The 25,509-nt window shown below is 40.1% G+C and overlaps 1 protein-coding gene across 1 annotated transcript in view; it reads right to left on the reverse strand.

Moving 5' to 3' along the window:
- Window positions 1–4,219: 4,219 nt before the first annotated feature.
- ADAMTS18 (ADAM metallopeptidase with thrombospondin type 1 motif 18) overlaps window positions 4,220–25,509 on the reverse strand; it is a 173,175-nt gene continuing 151,885 nt past the window's right edge. The window contains exons 17-23 of the mRNA XM_049864133.1: window positions 21,254–21,395; window positions 18,627–18,753; window positions 15,194–15,398; window positions 11,701–11,886; window positions 10,905–11,117; window positions 7,942–8,089; window positions 4,220–4,335 (exon numbers count right to left, since the gene is read on the reverse strand). Coding sequence (XP_049720090.1) covers window positions 4,220–4,335; window positions 7,942–8,089; window positions 10,905–11,117; window positions 11,701–11,886; window positions 15,194–15,398; window positions 18,627–18,753; window positions 21,254–21,395 — 1,137 coding nt within the window. The remainder of the gene's footprint in view (window positions 4,336–7,941; window positions 8,090–10,904; window positions 11,118–11,700; window positions 11,887–15,193; window positions 15,399–18,626; window positions 18,754–21,253; window positions 21,396–25,509) is intronic.

The raw sequence follows: 25,509 nt of genomic DNA on the forward strand, positions 1-25,509 counted from the left end.
ATAGTGACTATATTTTATTTTTAATTAAAATAAAAAATTTAAATGTTATTTATCACACTTTTATGCCTATCTTTTACTTAGGGCAAATGATACAGATTTTCCATCTTAAGGAGTTATAAAAAGTTCACTTTTTAAACACTTTCTTTATGTCAAGTCATATTTTTACTTAGATAAATCAGTATTAAAAATTAGTAGAGGTGATACAGGCTTATGGGAAAATTCACGATGACAATGAATGAATGACAGCAGTTTAAGAATCATTCCTCACTGTGGTCCTCTCTGGAGGAGGAAGATACAATCGCCCAGTTTAGGGGTGACTGCCTGTTAAGATCCTTAGCATCAGTGGAGACCATGCTTGTGTTCAAGGTCTTAAGATCTTACGGGAAAGATAAAGTAAGGCAGACAAAACATGGACGCTTACACGTTTTAACATTTTCTAAAACCACATAGCACATAAATAGATGACATTTTACAATCACATTTAGCTACTATGGGCTCTATGCTATTAATTCCATAAACCGTCCTTTGCATGATGGAGACTGTTGTGGTATCATCCTTCCCTATAGTTGGCATGTAGAATCGATGCCAAGAGTGTTTCACTCACTGGCTCTCTCTCTCCATTCTAATGGACTTGGAGTTGTAGGCTTCAAACACTCAGATCCTATCTACTAAAAACACTTATCATTCCAAAGAAGCAGTAATTAGGGAATAGAGACACTTGGATAGGCGATAAGTATTTAAGTATTCTTTACTGAAAAGACTACGCTAAGTGGGAAATTTGTTACCTCCTACACCCAATTCTCAGAAACTCTGGTGGTGTAGTGGTTAAGAGCTATATTTTTTAATCAAAAGGTTGGCAGTTCGAATCCACCATGTGCTCCTTGGATACTCTTTGGGGCATTTCTACTCTGCCCTATAGAGTCACTATGAGTCAGAATGGACTTCATGGCAATGGGTTGTTTTGTTTGTTTACACCCAGTTCTCAAGGTTCCTTGAATGGCACAAATAGTTTGTGCTTGGCTACTACCAGAAAGGTTGGTGGTTCGAATCTACCTAGTGGAGCTGCAAAAGAAAGGCCTGGAGATCTACTCTCATAAGATTACAGACAATGAACACCCTACGAAGAGTAGTTCTACTCTGACACACATGGGGTCACCATAAGTTGGAATTGACTCAATGGCAATGGGTATACCCAATTCTCCATCTTAAATCACCCTAACTCTGACCGTAATTCATTGTTAAATCACTTCTTGCCAAACCCTCTTCACACGCACCTCAGGGGCCATTAACAGTAGAGTTCTAAGGCTGAGATGTCCTTCAGGTTCTTTTTCTCTCTCCCTTGGCAATGCAACACAGTGACCAAGAGAATGGCCATCCAAGTTTGATGGACCTGGGCTTGAGTCCTGACTCCATCACTTGATGTCTGTGTGCCTGTGGGTCAGATATGTAATCTCTCTGAATCCCAGAGTCCTCACGTGCAAAGTAAATATAACAGCAGCATCCTTCTAATTGGCTGTTGTGAGGATTAAATGAGGTAACATATATAAAGGGTCTAGCACCACACATGGCACCCATTAAACACCTAATATATGAATGTGTTAATAATATTTTATTATCAAAGTCACTTTCTTTTTTCTGCCATGTCTTTAATCTGCCATCTATTCTATTTTCCATTCTTAACTATACTTTCTTCTTTTTTTAAATTAGGTCTGCCAATTATAACTCATAAAATTATCTTAAAATATATTTTAGACATATATGTGCGTAACTATATGTATATATATATATATACACACATATATATATGCATGTAATCACAGATTGAAGGAAAAAATAGTGTATATTCAAGTCAATTGGACGAACTTTGCCCAGATAGTTTTCATTCTTCACTGGTATGATAATTGAAAAGTTAGAAAACCTGAGAGCGATGGCTTTTTAATGTGGTTTTTAGTTTTTTCCTCCTTTTCTTCTTCCAGTCCTGTCTCCTCCTTCTCCTCTCCTATTTGTTTCCTCCTTTCTCTCTTTTTTTACAAAGAAAGTTTACTAGAATATCCTTAGAATAGAAAAAACCCCCCAAAACTACAGTTTTTGTTAGCTGTATGCAACTTAGACAATTTTCGTAAATAAATGTTTGCACGCCTGTTACGGTAGAACAAAGTAAAAACGTCTCCTCAAGACTTTAAATGTGTCGTCTATTTCACTCAAGCACTCTATGCCTTCTGATTGTCTCACGAACAAGAAAAATCATTAATTATTCAATATCTTTCCTCCTCAATGAAGTTAACTCTCTGAGATTCTTAACATTTAAACAGCTAAATTACCTTGGAAATAACTGAATTCCCACCAACTTACTCAAGAACTTACCAAGCTTCAAAGATAAAGAAACAGAATACTTTATTATAGAACTTATAAAATAATTAAATATTACACATATATTTTGACTTTTCTCTATAATCCATAGTTTTATTCAACATTTTCCCTCAGAATTCATTATCACTTACTCAGAGAAGCAAGTGAGAACACATAAGAACAGGCTATTAATTAATAAATTAATTTTTCCATAAAATAATAAAATGATACTTATATAAGGAAACAAATAACTTGCAGTTTTTCAGAAGGCAAGGGTGTGGTGGTGTGGGACCATTTTTTTGTGTGTGTGATGATAAAAATGGCCACCATTCCAAGTCAAGCCACGTAGAATGACAGAAGCTTCTAATCATAATTTCTCTGCAGTTCGAGAAGGTATGATTTTCATTAGAATGGGAACAAAGGGTGCTGCTAAATTTAACTGACCACTGTCTAGATGTTTGCGCTGAGTTGGCTAATCCTTGTTTGAAATGAGACCTTTTAAAGAAGTAAAATTGGGTTATATTCATCAAAGAAGTTGAGGAATAGACTAGAATTATAAAAATATGCCCTTTATAACCACTTCTCAAAAAATGACAGGAGGACATGTAAATTACTTTGGTTTTGGCAAAACAGAATGGTGTTTTTCCAATTGAGAATAATTTAGAACTCATTATTGCCTACCAACTGCTGGCTTTCAAAGACTGAAAATATTATTTGAAAGACTTTTAAATACTTGTATTCATGGATGGGTCTTGGCATATTATGATTTATTAATATTAATGTGGCAGAAGATAGATGAATTTTTTTTATTGCCACTATTTTTTTTTTCTTGTTAATTTTGTTCATGTCAATTGGTAGGAAAAAGCCACAAGTGGTCTTTAATTTTCCAAGTAGTTCTTATAATATGTAGGGAACATTATAAAGGTTGGTCTCTTCTCTTTCAAAACACTGCTATTTAAAATTTAGCTCCTCCTAGATGTTTACCAGAAAGGAACATCTCATCAATTCTTATTCCCAAACAGCAGACTTTAGGCTCCCATATATATATTCAGCTAGCACCAAAAGTTAAAAGGTTGGTATAATGTGAAGAGTGTCAATATTGGTCTTTCATGAGAGTTTTTTCAGTGTGTGAATTTCAATTAGATGAAGATCTTAAATGGTCCATGTTGCCCTGGGAATACTTTTCAAGTTGTTAATTTTAGTCTTTGAGACTCTCTATGAAAAGAATATACTTACACACGCACGCGCGCACACACACACACCACACACTAAATAAACATAACATGAAGCTTGCAGTCCAGCAGCAAGCACAATAGTGAGCACCATTTGACTTCTCATGCGATTCCTGGTTTGGGGTGTTCAGAGTCATAATCAAACTGTGAACTCCAAGCAACAGTGAGGCAAGGCGTCCCATCCATGTTTGATTGATCCAAGTATCACCAGTCTTTGACCTGAAGGCTTAAAGGGCCTTTTCAAAAGAGCTGTCTTTGCCATTGAACCCTTTGAAGTCCAAAAGGAGATCTGTCCCAAAGTTGACAAGATTTCTCCTTGTCAAAATTAAAATTCAACATATCTCAGTGTGATTCATCACTCCTTTCATGTATCAGTACAAATCATTTTTTTTCCTTTTGTTTTGTAAGTCAGATTTGTCACTGCTTCCCATCTTCAAGTGCTTCAGAGTACCATGTGCTTTGATGAATTGAATAAGGACGCTGGTGCAACCTGTCTGTCCCTCGGAGCTGGCTCCTCAGATTCTACAGCAGCTCGCAAGTTGTTTGCAGCACTCAGCTTCTGTCTCAGAGTTGGCTGGTGTCTCTGGAGGTTAGAAGGTAAAATCCTGGCCTTACAGTGTTGGGGGAGGGCATCAAGGTCAGCTCTTCCTTGTACAGGACTTGCAGCACTGTTTACCATAAAACTTGTGGTTGCAGACACCATGCTGAGGAACTAGATGACACCAGCTGAAGAAATCTACACAGGATGGATCCTCTGAAATGAGAAAATGCATTTAATACATTGGTCTGGGCTCTCAGCCTTTTTTCTTAAAGCCAATGTCTTGGCAACAAAGACCTTCGGCCCACCTACTTTGTGCCTCTGAGTGGTTCTTCCCATTATACATTAGGACTTGATAAGGAATGAAGAGGGAGCAGCGAAGGACACAAAGTAGCTGTTCAATAAATATTTGTTGATTATAGTTATAATAATGATTACTAATAGCTGGCTATTTGAGCTTCTACTACGAGTCAGGTATTTTATTTACATTATTGAGGATGACCTTTGAGTGACCTTGCAGTTCTTTTTCTCACATCCCACGTGCAGACAATGAACAAATCCTGTTGGTTCAATTCCCAAAATATAACCAGCATCCGAGCCCTCCTCACTACCGTGACTGCTCCAATGGAACCACCTCTCATTGGACAGCTGGAATAGCCTCTACCAAGGAGCAGAAAGTCCTTGTTCAACTCTAGACTCCCTATACATCTCTAAGTGTAATTGCCAGCGATGGGCCTGCAAGTCAGATCGTATGCTCCTCTGCTCAGTGTTTTCCATTGGCTTCTATCTCGCTCAGAGTCAAATCTGAAGTCCTTACTTACAAGGCCCCATTCTCCCTTTTAGCTCAACTTCTAACCACTCTCCACCTTGTTCGTTGTACTGTAGCCTCAGTGGCCTCCTTGCTATTCCTTGGACAGTTTAGTATATTCCTGCTTCACAGCCTTCACGCTTGTTCTTCCCTCTGCCAGCAACACTCTCCTTCTAGGTATCCAAATGGCTCGCCTTCCTTACATCCTTTAGGTCTGAAGGATTATTAAGTTTATTTTGAGGGTGGGGACTTTGTCTATTTTACTCATTGCTCTATCTACAGTAAGACACTTAGTTTCTGATCCATAGTAAGCACTACATACATAAGTATAAACAGCTAATTACTTTATTTACTTGTCACGCAATCTTTTAAAAGCATTATTTTCCCATTTTATAACTAGCTCAGAAAGATTAAAAAACCTGCCCAGAGCCATACAGCTAGTAAGTGGTGAAATATGGATTCAAATCCATTTTCATGACTTTAGACTCTTGCTCCTTCCGCATTACAATGCTGTTCATACCCACCCCCTCTCCGCCCCCACATTTGAAGATTGGACTTCCATGAGGAGTAGCTTATTAGTATTGGGTGCTTGGAATTTCCAATTTAATCCTGATTATCTGAAGCCCAGGCAGCTTCCAGACTATATAAACAGTTATAATGCAAGTGTGATAGACAAGTTTCCAGTAGTGTCCCTGTTTTCTGAATAGGATTTACACATATAATACATACAATGCCAAATCATAAGGATGGTCCTCCAGGGTGCAGATCCAATCAAGACACTGAGGTAAAGCATCCCGTAGTATAAGATAAATGCTCCTGAAGTGGCTGTCAGCATAGGAGAGGGACTGGGGGACTGCAAACCTGCTTGGCTGTCCTGGAAGATGGGATAGGCCAACCTGGGCAAGAACTGTCTTCTCTAGGGTCTAGTTTGACTATAAGCTCCTTAAGGGGAGGACTGCACCTCTGAAAACCTCACAGAACCTAGCAGAGTATCTGGCCCACAGTGGGGGTCTAGGTGAAGATTCACAGAACAATCTTCTTCCCTATGTCACCATGGGTATGCTCACTGTCCATTAACATTTCCAGAAAATTCACTGCCAGAAAACACACTCAGTGACTCTCACAAATGGCCACTTGGCTAAGTGCTGCAAGGAGGAGGATTGATGGGACTGCAGTCTGGGACTGCCACTCTCCCTACACTTGGGATGGGAATGGGAGAACTAGGAGGACTTCTTAACTGATTGAAATTATAGGCTAAATGTTTGGCCAAGAAGAAACACCTGGGCTGGTATCCTTCATGAGTTGCCTTCCACTCCACTATTCGCTCCTCCAAAAGAGACCTGAAAGACTCAGTCAAATCTTCTAAAAAGCCTTCCTTACATCCCCTTGCCCCTGGTCCCAGCAACACAGGTAGGACTGACCACCATTATAACACAGATTACACTCCACTGCTTCTATTTGTTGTTATATCTTCCTGTCCTTTGAGACACTATCTCCTTGTAGTTTGAGAACAAGACTCTGCCTTATTCTTTCATCCCTAGGAGAATGCTAGGGATATATAGTAGATGCTTAGTGAGTTTCTTTTGAATGAAGTAGAGAACCACACTGAACTTTACAAGCCATTTTTCATGTATTCATGCAGTCATGCATTTATTCATTTAGCACATATGGAGCACCTACTGTGTGTCAGGTGTGGTTCTAAGTGTTGAGTGAACAAAGGAAAATAAGACCAATGAGCTCTCTTCCTCACTGACCTTACATGCTTTGTGACCCTCCCCACCTCACACTCCTGCCCAGGAGATACTGTGGAGCGATTTTCATGATTGACCATTGTCCTTTGGTCTTTCTGAAAGTGCTAACGGGGCTTGCACTTTGCTGTAGCCTTCTAGACAGTCTTGGATGCTTGGGTTTATCTGTGGCCATCTGACTAAAGGGTGGTAATGATACATCACCGATGGTGAAGAAAGAAAGAGAGGACCTGGGAGAACATGACCACTTGCTCGAAAATATGTTTCTTCCCCACGAGCCTTCTGCTGAGAAAGGCTGTAGGTTTGCAGAATCCCAGCATTGCCTGGTTTTGAGGAATTGCTATACAACTAGTTTTCCTGTCTCATACAAACCTTGGGAGCACAGAGGAGTGAAAGTTGATGCCCTGAGCCTGGAGCTAAGGCTATAATGAGAAGTAGTGAACAACAATAAGAATTTAGAGATGGGATGTGATGTGGACAGGGGAGAGCAAGTAACAGTCCTGAATGTGATCCACCACCAATGGGCAAAACTGGAGTAAGAAACTGCACAGCTTTGGAAGAGGTGTGATTGGATAAAAAGAAAACCCAGCAGGTACGTGCTGGAAAATAATTGTTAAGCACAAGAAAATCTGATTAGACTGAAAAATATTTTCCAGTGATTATCAGATTACTTTAAAATAAGTCGGGCTAGTAAAGAATGGTACAGTTCAATCAGATAACTGAATTTCCTGTTTTCCAATCAGTACTCACTACACTTCGTTTGAACTTCCATTAAAAAAGCATTTAAGGTGTAGTCCTAGGATGATACCTAGTCACTGGGATTGACTGTAGTGTATCTGCCTTAATTAGAATGTGAGCTTTGGTGGGCAATTCCTATGCATTTGCTTTTGCAGTCCCACTGATTATCATAATCCCTGGCACATGGAAGTTACCTGTTTTCATTTGTTTATTAAACTAACCTTTAGTTTAAAAAGATAGGCTTGCAAGATTGCCATTTCTCATTTCAAACTAAGAATTAATGCCTCAAAAGCCTGATTATAGCATTAAATGTTTCCTGTAGATCAGTGCAGACAAAATGCCTTTGAGCTGAAACTGCTTCAGAAAGTTGTGCCTTGTACACCTCTAGGCAGCACTGTTCAAATAGGCTCTGGTGTGAATGGCGCCCCCCAGAGTTGCACAATGCACAAGCTGCACCACCAAATATGGTGCGTTTTTGACAAACTCTCTGCAGACTAGTAAAATTAACTCGAGCATGGGCTCCTTTACCTCTCTTTTCAGGAGCTGGACAGAAGTTTGTGTTACAGGCTCGCAGCGCCGGAGGCTTCTGATGGAGCAGACAGCTGGAGGAGGGCCGGCCCTGCTGTGTACAGTGTACTGACCGAGTCTGGACCCCTCCTCCACAGGTCACCGTGCACTGCAGGGGAGGGGAGAGAGGACTCAGACATCAGAGAGATGAGACTCCTAAGGATGCCGTTACCAACACGCCTGCGGACAGAACAGGGACCGGCCAGGCCCAGGCAATGTGCTCATGGCCACAGCGTCTATCCTAACACGTGTCACCCGTCTGATCTGATTAAAAGGGTCTTAGGCAAATGCTATAGATCTAGCCCAAGAGTGCGTGTCTCCCAGGCAAGTGGCTCGTGAAAAAGAGAGGTTCCAGAAATACAGGAATTGCCTAAGAATGTAGAAACAAATACAGACACATCTAGGCAATTAATCACAGTAGTTAAAGAATTCCACGCTATCTCTGCAGATGCAATAGTGAAGGAAATAGTTCAAAACTAGGGCAGAAAGGGAAATGATCATCTGAGACAGCTTTGAAATCCTGTCCTAAGTGCCCAGCTGAGTTCTGGGTTAGCATGGGGGAGAACAGAGCCTCCTGGTGTCAGTGATTCCACTGACCAATTAAAATGAAAAATAAATAGAGGTGGAGCAAGGACTGTCAATTTCCTTAGTTTTTCCAGATACACATATGAAGAGCTAAGAAGAGGATACTTTCATAATATATACATAAAAAAAGAAGGTATATATTATGAAAGTATCCTCTTCTTAGCTCTTCATATGTGTATCTGGAAAAACTAAGGAAAAGATAGCCCTTTAAATTGCTTTTTATTTTGCTTTAACAAATTCACTACATTATCCTTGTTTTTTCCCCTTAGTTTATTGCAACAGGTTAAGTCTTATCTTGCACAAATATCACTATAGGGACTGGTATTTGGGTGGAAAAAATATGTTGGGGTAGAAGGAACATGAGTTGTGGAATTTAGCCCAGCATTCAAACATAGTTGCATGATTGTCATTGAATCATCTAGACCAGTGGCTGGCCAGCTTGTTCTGTAAAGGGCCAGATGGCAAATATTTTAGGCCATGCGAGCCACACATGGTCTCTGTTGTAAGTACTCAACTCCGCCTTCCAAGTGCGAAAGCAGCTACAGACAATACATAAGCAAATGAGTGTAGCTTGTTCCATAAAACTTTGTTTATGAAAACAGGCAGGGGTGGGAGGAGCAGTTTTGGCCAGCTGGCAATTATTTGTTAATTCCTGATCTAAACAGTCCTAAGCCAATAAGAATCAATTTCCAAATCTGTTCAATTAGTAAAATAATTTAAAAAAAAAAGAAAGAAAGAAATCCAAAGCAATATATATAGCACTTAGAACAGTGCCTAGCCAACTAGAAGGCAACTGATCGTTCTAATTTTCTTTTCTTTCTTCCATGTTTTCATTTCCAAACAAACAAACAAAAAAACTGTTGCTGTCAAGTCGAACCCACCAGCAGCTCCACAAGAGAAAAGCCCTGGTGATCTGCTCCCATAAAGATTAACCCATTGCCATGGTGTCGATTCCGACTCATAGCGACCCTGTAGGACAGAACGGAACTGCCCCATAGAATTTCCAAGGAGCAGGTGGTGGATTCAAACTGCAGACATTTTGGTTAGCAGCCAAGCTCTTAACCACTGCGCCACCAGGGCTCCATAAAAATAATATATGTGTACATAACAATGCATATATATAAACATATACAGACATAGGTTTGTGCTGCCCCCATTCCCCAGCTCCTGGGGTTTAATGGTGAAGTAGGTAGCACCTCTCAAGTCCGTCAGTCCTTTGAACATCTGTTGGTTGGAATGCTTCAAGGACCAACAGATAGCTTTGGATTCCTAAGGATATTCACGTAACAATCCTAGCCAATACGAATCAAACTAATGTGACCAAAGTTTTATCCAAGTCTGCTGAGAAAAAGGGCATCTCTAATATCTGATGCCTGGTGGTATAATGGATAAGAGCCACACCTGCTAACCAAAAGATCAGCAGTTCGAACCCACCAGGCACTCCTTGGATACTCTATGGGGGAGATCTACTCTGTCCTGTAGGGTTGCTATAAGTCGGAATCAACTCGACAGCAATGGGTTTGGTTTTTTTTTTTTTAATATCTGATGAGCTTAAAAGCTAGTTGTCCTTGGTTGAACTGCTCAACTCTCAGCTTTACCGTCTCATTCACAAAATAGGGACAATCATACCCACAAAGAGGGTTGTTTCAAGGATTCAGTAAGGTAATAAAGAATGCCTGGGAAGTACCATTGCATAACGATGGTCGAACAATGTTAGCTGATACTACATTATTCAGAAATATGATGGAAGCACCAAATGAGTAAAATGACGAGCAGGAAATAGAGACAACTATAGTAGTGGTTTTAATAGCAGCAGCAACGTCAGCACTATACGACAAACCTGTTGCTTTATATTCGTTATCTCATTTATTCATTAAAAAACCTGCAAGGTATTATCATCTCAATTTTCTAGATGTGCAAACTGAGGGTCACAGAGATTTTGTAACCTGCCCAGGGTTACGCATGTGGCGGGCTTGGAGAAAGAACATAAGCCATTGTGCCTCTAGAACTTGAACTCTTTGCCTCTTACGTTTGGATAGGTCTCTAAGAACAACCGTTGCAGTACTGCCTCCTTTTTTGAATCTTAGTCAAATATAGATCTCCTGAATCCACACGTAAGGAGCCCTGGTGGAACAACAGTTAAGTGTTCAGCTGCTAACCAAAAGGTTGGTGGTTCGAACCCAACCAGCAGCTCTGAGAGGGAAAAGACCTGGCGATCTGCTTCTGTAAAGATTACAGCATAGAAAACCCTATGGGGCAGTTCTACTCTGTCACATGCAGTCGCTAGGAGTCAAAAATCAACTTGATGGCACCTAACAACAAAATCCACAGGCACCCACCTGTTGCCATGGTGATGAATACCAGCCAGCTGCCAGATTGTACACTGGGCGGGCTGGACAAGCCCCTCGGTTGCAGGTTTCCTTCAGGTCCAGGTTGGGTTTCTTAATATTGCGGCATCTACGCTCTGGGAAAGTTATCAGCTTTCCCTGCAAGACCTTCTCGCTGCACTTCATTTCCCTCTTCCTCACACCTGGACCACAGGTTGTGGAACACTAGGAGCCAAGAAAGAAGGTGTAAGGGGTGCAGAGCTCCATGGTCAAGTCCACTGAGCAAATATGTTCTGACATAAGCTTGTGTCATCCACGTGAAATTCAGGGGTGGATGATGGAAGGTCAACCACACACATATAGTAAAGACCTTCAAGCTACAGCAGTCCTTGTGGAAGATGTGCCGTCTGTCTGGGATAATCTCCCCCATTTCCACCTTCACCTGGTTCCTGTTCATCTTCAGGCTCACACTCCCTAGAAAAGCTTTTTTGGCAAGGATTCCTCCTGTAGTCTGGGTTAGGTGTACCTTGAGGTCTACAGAATTACAGATGTCCATCCTAGCACTTGTATGCCTTACTAGTGTTTCTATACTCTGTGCTTTACGGAGTTTTGTTCCCCCACTGCCCAGGCACAGGTCCAACCAGTGGGATGGGTGCTATATCAAGGTTTGATGACATCAGGAGGGAGGAACACGCAATTAGTAGACAGCTGGTATATGGGTGTTGAATAGAAAGGAGCTTTGGGAATCTGCACGCTGGTGGGTGAGCTGAGCGTTTCAAGAAAACCAGCAGTAAGTCTAAACTCATACCTCACTCCACGAGGAGATGACCCACTGCAGTCGATTGTTTTTGGGGCACCGTCCCAGCACACAGCCCTCCTGTGACTCCGGCTTCGGGATGCTGGCACACAGGCTCTCGGGGAGGTGGTCTGCTGCGGCAGAACTTCTGCACGGGACTTCACGTCTCTTCACCCCTCGCCCACAGGTCTTGGAACACTTGAGAGGACAAAAAATGCCACTTACATGGTAGTCTCAGGTGCTTTTCTTCTGGGTAAATACTGAGAACATATTACTTACTGAAGTGTTTGCAAACATATTTTTCAGCATTTGAACAAAATGCCCAATAAAATCCCTTACAGCCAGAGAGTTCCTCCTGCCAGGGGCCAGGAAATGTCATTACGTGTCTTAAATGCAGGTTAGCCTTCACCTTCAACATTCTAAATGCTGGACTGCCCCTGGTCTGAAGAGTTTTACTGAGAACGGGGCAGAGAGGAGTTCTCTTCACAGCCCACACAGTAACAATCTGGAAAATGGTACATGATCTGGTCATTGATGTTAACTGTGTCTCCCTCCAGCATGAGGCGGAGCTGACACGGGCACTTGGCTAAAGCGGATGGTTAACTTCTCCGATCAGGAGAATAATGGCAGAAGTACTTGATGTGTATGCATATGGGCAAGGAACCCTGGTGGTGCAGCGCTTAAATGCTTGGCTGCTAACTGAAAGGTCGAAGGTTTGAACCCACCAGCCACTCCGTGGGTGTAAATAAATTTGTACAATGCAAACCTGCATTATGGGCAAGTCACTCTCCCACTCCTACTGTCCCGACTTTCGCAAGAGCTGCGAAATAGATAAGGCAGGAAATAATCTCCTTGCTTTCTGATGAGTCACTAAAAACTTGTCCAAGTTCACTTAGAAGACCTTGGCTTCGGGCCTGGATTTGTCATCCAGGGAGGTGTCCTTTCAGAAGGACTATATGGGATGTGGTCCCTTTTGCCTTTACTACTTGTCAAAGTACAAACAGCTGGGGTACAGTTCCCAAGCCTGTTCAGAGGACCATGTGAATTCTCATACTTCACATTCTTAAAGAGGATGGAGATAGGAAGATGATGATGACAAGGACAATGATATCATAATTAGCAGGCTACAGCAGCAGGGAGTATTTATTTAATGGCTTGGGTATGATGACGCAGTTTAGCACGTATCCTGGAGCCTATGTCACACAATCCTCTAACGAACCCATGACATAATTTTCTATTATCCCATTTTACAGAAGAGGCAACTGAGAATCAGCAAGCTTAGGTCTCTTGCCCAAGAGTGATCACACGGCTGCTAAGCAGAGATGGGCTTTGAACAATTCTGTCAGATGACAGAGCATGGATATGACTGACTAAGCACACAGCCACTCGTTCATATTCAAAACTTTCAAAAATGGTTGACTCTTATTCAATAGAATTTTATTTTATATTTGCTTGTTTTCAGAATGGCAAAATTTTTAAATTGCTTTCTAAAGAGTTTCCAGAGACATGGTCAGTAGTGGAATGACAGACTGCAGTAATTAATTATGAAGAACCCTTTTGTATTAGTTATGAACAAGTTCTAAAAAAAAACCACATTTGGTTTTAGTAGTCACACAAAAAAAGAAAAGAGAAGGCCAAAAAAAAAAAAAAAAAGCCTAAAAACGAAAAAGAAATAAACCACACTCTCAAAAAATTTCCTTGTGAAACTTGGGGTAAATTTCATTAACTAGAGCTCTTTCTCATGAGGTCTATTCGAAACTCTGCAGTCCCCCATTTCTCTATATCCACCAGAGGTACGTGGCCAAAATAATCCTTTAAATTCTCCTTTTGTAAATTATAACTCCTAACGACAAAGAAAGAGACCAGACGTAACACTATATACTACTTAGATTTATACTTTCCTATAAAAAAAAATTTTTTTTTTTAATAAAGGAATATAGCTGGGCAATGAACAAGGAAGACAGAAGATGAATTGGTGCCCTTGAATTAAGATGTTGGTGAAGGATATTGAATATACCACGAACTGCCAGAAAAATTAACAAATGTGTCTTGGAAGAAGTACAGCCAGAATACTCCTTATAAGCGAGGATGACAAGACTTCATCTCAAATATTTTGGACATGTTATCAGGAGGAGCCAATCCCTGGAAAGGGACATCATGCTTGGTGAAGTAGAAAAAAAAAAAAAATTTTTTTTTTTTTTTTTTTTTTAGAGGGTCAGTGGAAAAAAGAAAAAGGAAGACACTCAATGAGATGGATTGACACAGTGGCTGCAATAATGGGCTCAAACAGCAATGACTGTGAGGATGGCACAGGACTGGGCGGTGCTTCCTTCTGTTGTACAGAGTTGCTGTGAGTCAGAACCAACCTGACGGCACCTAACAACAACGTAAATGGATCTATTCTCTTACACTTTAAAGTCCTTCTAAGCTTGCTCAAAGGTATTCTTTCCTACTCCTATCTCCTTATTCCACTAACAGATGTAGTCTACTCTTCCCACCATGTCTTAGTAACAACAACAAATAACCAATCCAAAACCCTTACTCAGACCTCTGCTGGGGACATGATCATGGTTTGCTGAGCTTTCTAGAAACTAACAGCATCCAGGACATGGTTCTCTAAAGGAAACCATGGCATGAATATGGTCAGAGGCTGCTGTCTGGCTTCACAGTTCAGGTGATGAAATTCCTGCATTTTCTGGTTCTTTCCTAAGATTAGTTTGCCATCCATGGTCTACCAGAGGCTGAGCTATCATCTGCAGGGGATCCTGTAGAGCAGGGTTTCTCAGCCTCAGGACCACTGATATTTTGGGCTAGATAAATCTTTGTCGTGGGGAGCTGTCCTCTACATTGTAGGATGCTTATCTCCACCCACTAGATGCTAATAGCTACCCTTACTAAGTTGTCATAATCAAAAATGTGTTCAGACATTGCCAAAGGTCCTTTGGGGGACAAAATTATCCTGGCTGAGAACTTCTGCTATAGAGCGAATTTCTGAGTTGTGAACAACAGGTAGTTTATATGCTTCTTCCAACTTTATAATTTTATGCCTTTCAGTGGGAGTTAGTGACAATATCACATTTTATGCCCAACTCCTCTCTGTATTCTTCTAACCCTACCTCTTTCCCATTTAAGGAAGAGTTAAATGTCCTTTATAAAGCTTGTTCTTTGTATTTATTGTCCATTTGCTTTGGAGAATTCAGTAGCCAGTTCTGTCTGCCACACAAACTCTTTTTAGCTGAACTCACTTGTCTAGCCTGGAGGCCCCCACACTCTAACATATGAACCTCTGAGGAGGATTCTAAGCTCTTTGACAGGTCACATAAGAATCACCAGCAACACTAGTTAAAACAAAGATTCTCGGTCACCATCACATTAACTCAGAGTTATTCTTATGAAGGTGTAAACAGTAGAAAGACTTCTGGGGAACAAAGGCACCTTGTAGATTTTTGCCACCTTCTTCTTCCATGGGAAAACAGATAAAGGCCTCCAAGTCTTCCCAAGTTACCTGAGACCAGGGCCCAGGGCTCCATTTTGGAGGGCAGGCCTGGTTGTTGCAGACTTGGACCTGAGTGGGTGTGCTCACTGGGCAGAGAGAGTGCAACACCGCTTCCTCCTTCTGGAAGGGCTTCTTCTGGACACACTGGATCTTCCGGGTCTGCTGGCCCCCCGCACAAGATCTGCTGCACACACTCCATTCACCTGGCATCCAACTTTCAGTGAAAAAAAAAAAAAATTACTTTCAATGAAGCTGAGACTTTGGGTTACAACTTCATATGTAGTTACTGTGAAAGATTAACCACTTGATGAAAGCTGTCAATCAACTTTGGAACCAATAAGAGCAATTGGTTCTAATTATTCTTTTGTAGAATTTGAAGCCGATGTGGTCCAGATACAAAGAATCACACTTAATTAACACACAATTGTAGGGCAAAACACATTCCTTCCCCTTGCCTGGGAAGAAATACATGTCATTTTGAATTCTGAGCAATTCATTCATTTATTCAAAGTTATAGGGATCTTAACTATGTTCTAGGGGTTCTCCTAGGCATTATGGATGGAAGGATGAATCAGGCAGCACTCTTTTCATTAAAGAGCCTATAACACAGTGAAAAAGTGGATATGTGAACAGATAAAATACTTTCTGGTAAGTGCTGCAATAAAATTAATATATTCACTAAATTAATATAAAGAACAATAATAGGACTAATGGAAAAGTGATCAATGAAAAAGGGAGAGGCGAGAAGACAAGAGGAGAGAAGAGGATATTTCTAAGTAAGCAATTACCCTAACTACTTTTCTGGATAGTCTTAAAATTACTGATGGTTAGAGTTATAACCTTGTATTCTTTATTTGAAGATTGCCAGAACATTTTTTTTCCCACAACTATCTGATTCTTGGTGTATATTTGAGTGATGACCAACTGAAACTATTAGTCCTTTTCAACAAATATATTTGATTAATTAAAATTATATGATTTGAAGGCATAGAATAAAGTAGACAAACCAGATATGACTGTTAGACATTTGAGTCATAGCAGCAATGTCTAAAAATGTTCTTGGTTTACAAAAGGTCAAAATATGTTTTTGTTATTCCTTTGCATTTCCGTTGCCTTTCCTAATGTTTCTGTATTTTTTACCTTTGGTTTCCCTCACTGGCCTGATGTGTGCAATTAAAGAACCTTTGGTCTAGAGGATCCAGCACATGAGTTCTAGCATTACAAGAATAATCCATATTATCCTGTTGAGCTAAAGATAATCAAACCAAACCCACTGCCATCGACTCAATTCTGACTCACAGCAACCCTACAGGACAGAGTAGAACTGTCCCATAGGGTTTCCAAGGAGCAGCTGGTAGATTTGAACTGCTGACCTTTTGGTTAGCAGCTGAACTCTTAACCACTATGCCACCAGACCTAAAGATAAAAAAAAGACAAAAAACAAACTCGTTGCCATCGAATGGATTCCAACACATAACGACCCTATAGCTAAAGATAGATGTTAAATAGAAAAGTTCCTCTAATTTGTACAGTGATATGTATCTTACAATAAGATGTAAAGCAAAACATATATATCTATATCTATCTGTCTATAAATATATATTTTATATAACATTTACATATAATGAAATTATTAGTTTCAATATTTGCCTATAAAAATGGCATTTTTTTAAACCAAATTCAAGTTTCTTGCCTTTACGTGACAACATGATGACTTTGTGAAAGTACTAGAAAGAGCATGACATAACAACTTTTCACGTGACACACCTGGCCTTTCATATTGCAGCCCCAGGCTAACTCTCTTTCTAGCCTCATTCCCCTTACCTTACAGCCAAGACTCTTACACTCTCCTTGGAAGAGTGAAATTCCATAATTTTTCTCCATTAATGTGTTTTGGTATGTAACATTTTGACAGCACATATCACATTGTATCTCAATTATTTACTTCCACATGCATCTCCTCTATGTGGCTGCAGGTTTGCTGATGGCAGGAACTGCATGCTATTCACCCCTGTACCCCAGCTCTCAGCTAAGTGCATATGACATGGTTGTTGCATGAGAAAATGGCAAGGTTACCTCAGATAAATTCCTTTGTCATTATAATTTGAACAGTCTTGGATCCTTCTTTCTAGTATATTCCTAGGGAAGAATAGCCCCTGAAAGGTCCCATTATTCCAACAGAAAATATTGAGATATAAATAATGGGGTGGAGAAGGTAGTAAAGGAGCAGAAGACCCTGCCTATCTCACCACATCTACTCTACAGACTCATAGTAAGAGGCTGCTCTGCTTTAAATAGCCAGAAAATTTGTTGCTACTGCACAAAATATCATTTCTGTATGCAGTCCTCAGGAACGTTTTAGGAAATGGGCATGACCTAGGCTTTCTGCTGTTTCATGGATACATATCTGGATGGGATCCCTTTCTTTGGTCAGCTGCTGGGATAATGATGTGGAAAGAGGTTCAAAATCAGAAAACATCAGCTTTCCATTTAAGCATAGAAACTATCCCTACACACACAGACACACACACACATACATCCCTTATCTCATAAGGATCAGTAACACTACTCTAGTAATGAGCCACTTGATATTTCTCAGAACCAGGGATACCAGCTGTCTCCTCTTAGTTTTCAGGATATAGCTAGCTCCAGACTCTAAGAACTGAGTTAACTGTTGGGCATTTGGGATTGGTGAACGACAGCTGAAACCCCAAGTGATTAAAACAAATGCACTTTTACTTATAAAGAAAAACATACATGTATGTATATATATAAAGGTGGTGCAATATGACATCGCACCGCAAACCAAACACTACTCTTTAAGATGAAACGTTGGTGAAGACAGCATTGCTTTGGAATAAACTCTGTCAATTCTTGATAAATGTATTTGGCAGAAGATAAACCACATAAGAAGAAGCTTCATTTGGCTGGGAAGATTACTTAAAATTAGTGTTCAAACAATAGTGGGACTAAAATCAGTCCAAAAGTAAACCCACTGAGCTCCCCATAGGGTACCATAATCCAAGAAGAAGCCTCCATTTGGCCTTTATCTCCTTGAGACTTGCTACTGTATAATTTGCATTTTGGGTTTCATGGTCTGTGTGGTATTATGATGTTTAAATTCTTGGATGACTTTCTATAGGATTCTGTACTATTTAAATACTGTTTGATTCAGTTCAAAGAAGAGGGGCCAACATCCAAAGGTAAAAAAAAAAAGACACCTTCTTGTCCCGAGATTGGATCTGCATAGCTAAACTGAAGCAAACTTGGGTTTTTCAAGTCATATGTTTTAATTTCAACCATCTTCTTTCTTCCACTACTTCTTATGGGCATGGCATCTACCATTGAGTAGCTTGATCAGAAGAACTGGCAGTGGGTTCTCATACAAATAATAGACATACAAGTACAAATGTGATCAGAAAGACATGTCAAGATAACTTACTAGGCAGGGCAGGAGAAAGTGTTGCACATTTTGGGTTCAGTGGCTGGCTTGGTCCTTGCATTACAGAATGAGGAACTGACTTGAGTATTTTGATCTCTTAAGCAAATGGCCTTTACGCTTATGTAGCCTAATAAGACATGAAAAGTTACAAAGTAAAAATTACAGATAACCAATTTGGTTTGGTTTCCAAGTTTAGCTTGTGATTTACCAAGTTTCTGATATTTTACTTGATATACAGAATCCAGATATTTTGTGAAAACACCTCCTTTTGGCACGATCTGCAACTAATTTAAATTCTTTATTTTCCCTAAGATAACATTTTTCACATTTTAATAGTTTTAATGTGTAGTTCCTTATTTTTCAAGACTGATGTGGATTCTAGAACCACAGAGTTCTAAACACAACCTTTTGAAAACAGAGGCATTGTAAAGGGAAACATCGCACCAAGCCTTTGCTCACACTGCAAGCATTCAATGGGAAACGTTCTTCAAAATGGAACCCCTGCTGATATAAATGGGAAAACCATTGGTGGATTATGTGTGGAAACCCTAAGATTCCACTTTGCCATAGTGGAATAAGGGTATGATGCATATGAAAACAAAAAGTTGAACTCACTGAGCATGTATTTATATCTCTCAGCTCAGTACTCTTGATTTTTTTTCCAGTGGCATTCCATGTCTTGTTTTCAGTGTTCAATGTTTATGTGTGTGAGAGTAACTGTATTTGTCAGCTCCCCAAATACAAACGTTGCTTCCTCTTTGGATTGCGTTTGCTTATATTTACATAGTAATTTTTCTTAGAATAGAATTTGAGGACAATGAAGTCATTCCTGCTGAAAATGATAAGCAGTCAGTACAGATCCTGGTGTTGGAAGCAGATTTGCTTTCAGGAGGCATTTATCAAAACCACATTGGGATTCCCCAGAGTAAACTATTTACTTCTGGAGAACGTATTCATTTGGACTCTTCTTCCCATTAGCCCAGGGCACATCATGGTCTAATAAGAGAGTCATATGAAGGGATTGCTAAATATAGGCAATGGGAGAATCCCATAATGTCCTTCTCCAGCATCCTTCCCTGGGTTGAATTAATTCTCTGTAAATGGAAAATGAATTGAATCTCTCCCCTCCCAAGAGGAGCTCTATTCCTGGCTCCGGTGATCTCCCTGGATACCAGGAAGCTATTAGAAATTCTCCCAGACAACATTTGATATATAAAAAACTGCTCACAGTCTAACACTAAATGAAAAAGAGCAGAGTGGAACAAGACATCTATAGCATGATTTCTGTCCAATAAAAAAAGATGACAAAGTGATACCTGTTGTATGCATCTGAGCATGTCAAACACCCACATGTGTTTATGTGTGCATTGAAAACAGAATAGAATGATGTAGAACAAGGTATTAACATTGGCTATTGCTGATTATAGAATTACAGGGAATTATTTTTATTTTTTATAGCATATTGTCTTTAAAATGTTATTAATAAAATTTTTATAATTATTTAAAATATTTCCTAAACAAAAGTATTTCCTCATAGTTTGTTAATTGGCTTGGTCACATAAAGAACAGGACTTAATGTACACCAGAATTCTTTGTTTTCTGAGTCTCTGCTCCGTTCCTGGTTCCAAGGTGCCCTATTTAGTCAGTGGGATGGACGTAGTAGGGAGATTCACTGTTGCCAAGTACTCTGACTGTAGGAAATGAGAGACCAGCCTTCATGCTTCAGTTTCATGGACCCTTTTGTGGGCTTTCATTCTTCCAGGGGGACAATTGTGACAAAGATGGACTTACACACAAATAAGTGAAATTTTGGCATTTAAACAAAATGCTTTTTCTGCTTGCTGAGTGGATGGTGGTGGTTGTACCTTCCTTGCAAGGACTGTTTCTCAGATTTAATCTACTTCCCTAGTGAGAGAGACTTTGGTCATGGCACCCCTGAGGGGATGAGTGACACGGTGGCCATGTTTCAGGTAGTCATTTTAAGTTTGCCTTGCATGTGTTCTGGGTTGTCTTGACCCCACCGTCTATTATCTCAGTGGGAGGCTTGTAACAACAGAAAAGTCAGGATTCAGAAAAATAAAACATGAACTTAAAATTTAAGCTATCACATATGTATCTCTTATATATAATCTGGATACATAGGTATATCTCATGTGTGTATGTATGTAAGCCAGTTGCCATCAAGTGGACTCCGACCCATGGTGACGCCATGTGTGTCAGAGTAGAATCGTGCTCCACAGAGTTTCCAATGGCTAATTTTTCAGAAGTAGATCGCCAGGCCTTTCTTCTGGGTAGACTTGAACTGCCAACCTTTTGGTTAGCAATGAGCACATTAACCTTTGCACCACCCAGGGACTTCCGACTGTGTATACACATCCCTTAAACTTTAGATGTGTAACTTTGGAGCCCTGCTTGTGGAAGATTTGAGATTCATGAGAATTAGTTCCTTTCTGTGCAGAAAAATCCTCAGACAGTACAATGATATTTGCATTTTACAGTGAGGGTTCCCATAAAAGACAGTTCTTTTGTTGCTTATTTAAATTTTACACTGTTAAAGTAGCCTGGAGTGAAAGAACATGTTTTAAGAAGAGACAGACTTGGAAGACAGAATTAGCCAAGTCTACTACCTCCACCGCAGGAGACGGAGCAATCTGACTGTACTGTGTTCCAGGCGTAGACGTGTCTTTTTGTGGCTGTCTGAGTTCCATTCATGACCTTCGGAAGTGCATACTTCCAAGCTATCCCTGGATTTTTGCCTTGCATCAGAATCTGGATAGTGTAAGATAAAAATCAGAGATGGAGATGCAGGTCAGACCCTGGAATTCCAGAAATCTCACTGAACATTTCAAAGTTATTTGTATGACATTTTGACCTTAAAGTTGGTTCACTTCATTGTTCCCAAATGCGTTATATATTGACTTAAACTTTTCCCATGACACTTTAAAATACATACCTTCATATCTTAGATGAAAAATTGGGAAGCATAACTTGACAGTTGCCTTAAACACACAACCCTCAACTTTAGGTATACCCATTAGCAAAGACAAAAAAACAAAAACAAATATATCGTATTGTAAGAAGATAGCAAAGAAGGTTATATTGTTGGATATCAACCCTCACATTAAACCTGAAAGCCTAGCATGGTACTAACATGCACTGGTGCTCTGCATAGATTCGTTGAAACTCAATCTAAGTAAATACATTTTTATGATATATTCTGGGTCACAAATTTACAATCCTTCTAGAAGCTGGGCACAAGAAAAGCACTCCAAAAACCACAAAATGCCCCACTTGGAGTTGTCTATTTGATCTACAGAATCCAAAAGGGCTTCCAATAGGGTTTCCAAAGAGAATTTGTTAACTGTATCCTAGGATGAAAGCAAGTAAAAAAAAAGGGAAATATAATCAGAAGCAGGGATGTTGGGAATATATGAACTGGAGTGGATTTAACCTCAGAAGGGACCAGTCTCAGGATAAATCTGACCCTTTAATGTCTGACCACTAACATAAGAGCAACCACTTACCTGGCATTTCCAAGGACCGAGGTTGGTGCTTTCGACGCATTATCTCAAAAAATCTTACTCTATAAGGTAGCTGTCTGTTTTTTCATTGGAAAACACAGAGAGGAGAGAATTTTTTAACTTGTGCAAGGTCACCCAGTTGATTAGGAAATGAGCTTTAAACAGAATTCAGGACCTCTGACAAGAATGTTTCTAAATGCTGCAGTGTATCACATTGTTATTGGTGTGGGCAAACCCCTATTATTTGCCTCCCTTCCTGATCCCCTCCTTTCTTAACTACCCCTCTTTCTTTCCCCCCAAGCTCACAGCATGAATATAAATAGCTAATTCTCTCCCTCTCCATGAGTCTTGTGGAAAATTCATCACCACCAAAACTGGGCATTCATGCCCAAGAAGCAAAGCAGATTTCCAGTTAAAAATAGGAACCCCTGGCTCTATCTCCGTCTGGTGGGATCCCACCTCAATTAAAGTTGGGTGGGTTACAGCTGACCAAGGACCTCCCATTATGCCAGACCACTCCTTAAGATGCTACAAAATGGTTTCCACTTTGCTTTTAGCTTAAATGTCTCCGGGAGCACCACGGTTTACCCTTAAGATTTCATGATGTGGACATTAGTTTGTTATACCAGGAAACAAATATTGGTGCCTCCCAGAAACAACCATAATGTTAATAGATGTGTTTGTGTTCCCTCCACCCTATCTAAAAAAACGAGAAAAGAAAAAAAAAAAAACGAAAAGAGCAGGTAGTACCATACAAATGCCAATTTCTCATTAGTCAGCAATGAACACCTTCTAAAAATCAAGGTCCTATGGCTCTTTTGGGTAGCGGTGGGGGAGACCCACGTTGAATTCCTGCCAGTGCGCCTCATATACAGACACCACTTATCTGTTAGTGGAGGCTTGCATGATGCTTTGATGCTCAACAGGTTTCAACAGAGCTTCCAGGCTAAGATGAACTAGGAAGAAAGGCCTTGAGATCTACTTCTGAAAATCAGCCACTGAAAACCCCGTGGAGGACAATTCTACTCTGACACACACGGGGTCACCATGAGTCAGAACTGACTTGACAGCAACTAGTATTTTCTTTTTTTTGCCATTCAACATATCTCAAATCTGACCACCTCTGACCACTTCTCTACTCCTGCCATCCTGGTCCAAGCTAACATCATCTCTTTTCCGATTTCCATAGCCAAGGTACTGAAAAGGACACTCGAGGGAGGAGGAAAAGTCATATTCTCCAGTGGAGGAGATCAGACAGGTTCCACACATAAAAATAATACGATGGTGGTTACTTACAAGGTCAAAAACAAAGTACCCTAGAATGTGCAAAGGGAAAACAAATCCACTGTGAAACTGGGGAAAAAAGCCTCATGAGCACCTACAGAAGCTCTGTGCTATCATTTAATTAATCAAATATTTGAGTGATGATTTCACTAAAGAAGGCACAAAACAACAAAAGAGAACTTTAAGTTTGCTTTGAGGATTTCTATTCTCTCTAAAGTGACACACCCCAACTCCTCTTCCCCCATAATTTAAATGAAAAATATGTAAAGGTCAGGAACCCAGGTGGCACAGCAGCTAAGAGCTCAGGCTGCTAACCAGAAGGTCGGCAGTTCGAATCCACCAGCTGCTCTTTGGAAACCTATGGGGCAGGTCTACTCTGTCCTGTAGGGTCACTATGACTTGGAATTGACTTGATGGTACACAACAACAGTAACATGTAAAGATCACAGGAAAATAAAATCCTGGAGCCAAAAGTAAGAATAGCACTAAACAGAATATTTAAGAACAATAATGGAACTAATCCATTTTGTATTATAAAGATAATGAGAAATTGACTTATGCTGGAAAAAGCACAAAGAGAAATAACTTACACAATTTACTGTAAATGTTCACAGGAACATGCAACTTTAATTACTAACTCATAAAATATATTTTGTGTGTGTGTGTGTGTGTGTGTTGCTATTGCAGTTTTATAGCCAGTGGCTTCTAGGGCATATTTATGTTTTATTTGTTGAACACATTAATGGATTCAATGACTGCATAAATGAATAAAAACCTCTCAACTTAAAAAAAAATGACTCAAAACTATGTCTGTGTGGCTATAAGTTTGCAAGGAGAGTTGTATGTGTGATCAAATAGGCTGAAAGACAGTATTTGTATTAACCAGCAGAGAGCTGACTTAAGAATTTACTTTAACCTCAGTTCATAAAGTCCTCTTAAAGACTGTAAGTTTTTAAATAGGCATCAGGACCGAATGTATAAAAGATGAGTATGTGCTGTGGTGAAGCGCTTGGCTGCTAACCCAAACCATTGGCAGTTTAAACCCACCAGCCACTCCATGGGAGAATGACGTGGCAGTCTGCTTACGTAAAGGTTTACAGCCTTGAAAATCCCATGGGACAGTTCTACTCTGCCCTCCTGGGCCGCTGTGAGTCAGAATTGACTCAACGGCAGTGGGTTTGGTTTTGGTTTGGTATATTTCAATTATATTATTTGCTTCTAGACGATAATTAAGGTATCTTTTGCCTCTTTTTTCATCCTGTATCAAGGAAAAAAGTGATCAACAACAGAATTCGCAGCAGTGGACTTCTCTCCTTACTTTTTGGTGCTTGCAAATAGAATCTCTGTGGGTCTTTCCTTTCTCCTTGTTCTCAAAGAGATTCAATTTTGTCAAATAAATCAATCCCACCTACAGGAAAGTTTACATAATTTTTGGGTCCCAGTATAAATGAAAATGCAAGGACCCTTGCTGAAAAAATTAAGAATTTCAAGGTGGTAACAGAAAAGCCTTAAACCAAATGCAGAGACCTTATGAACACAAAGCCCTGTGCAAACTTAAGGTCTATGTTTGTTTATTTGGACGAATTTTAAGACATGGTTTAAAAAATTTTTAATTCCAAATAACCCTGTGGTCTAACAATGGCTTCTTCCTCTCTTCCTGTCTGAAGACTAGAGCCCCCGATATGGTGGTCTTCTTCACACCTGAATATCTCGGTGTAACCTTGACCATCATCTTAACCACCCATAATCTCTGCCACCTGAAGTCAGAAGCAGGAGGCCCTTGGGGAAATGTTCGTACAACCATTTCGCTAAGATACTCACTGCCCCATGAGTATTGGAAAACACATTTGGGATAATGCGTAATTTGCAAGTGATAATTCCCATCAGTCATATCTCTTTTAAAACAATTTCAGGGACTTTGACAAGCATAGCAAACTGCTTTTTCAGCACTAGTGAAGAACACAAACTCTCCCAGGCCACAAGAATGCCACAACTCCCTCACATAATTACAAAACATCACAATAAAGCTGTTTCTGAACCACCGCATGCTGCATGTCAGACTGTATAGCTGAGCTGTT

The sequence above is a fragment of the Elephas maximus genome, chromosome 21, assembly GCF_024166365.1.
Source record: "Elephas maximus indicus isolate mEleMax1 chromosome 21, mEleMax1 primary haplotype, whole genome shotgun sequence".
Lineage (NCBI taxonomy): Eukaryota > Metazoa > Chordata > Mammalia > Proboscidea > Elephantidae > Elephas > Elephas maximus.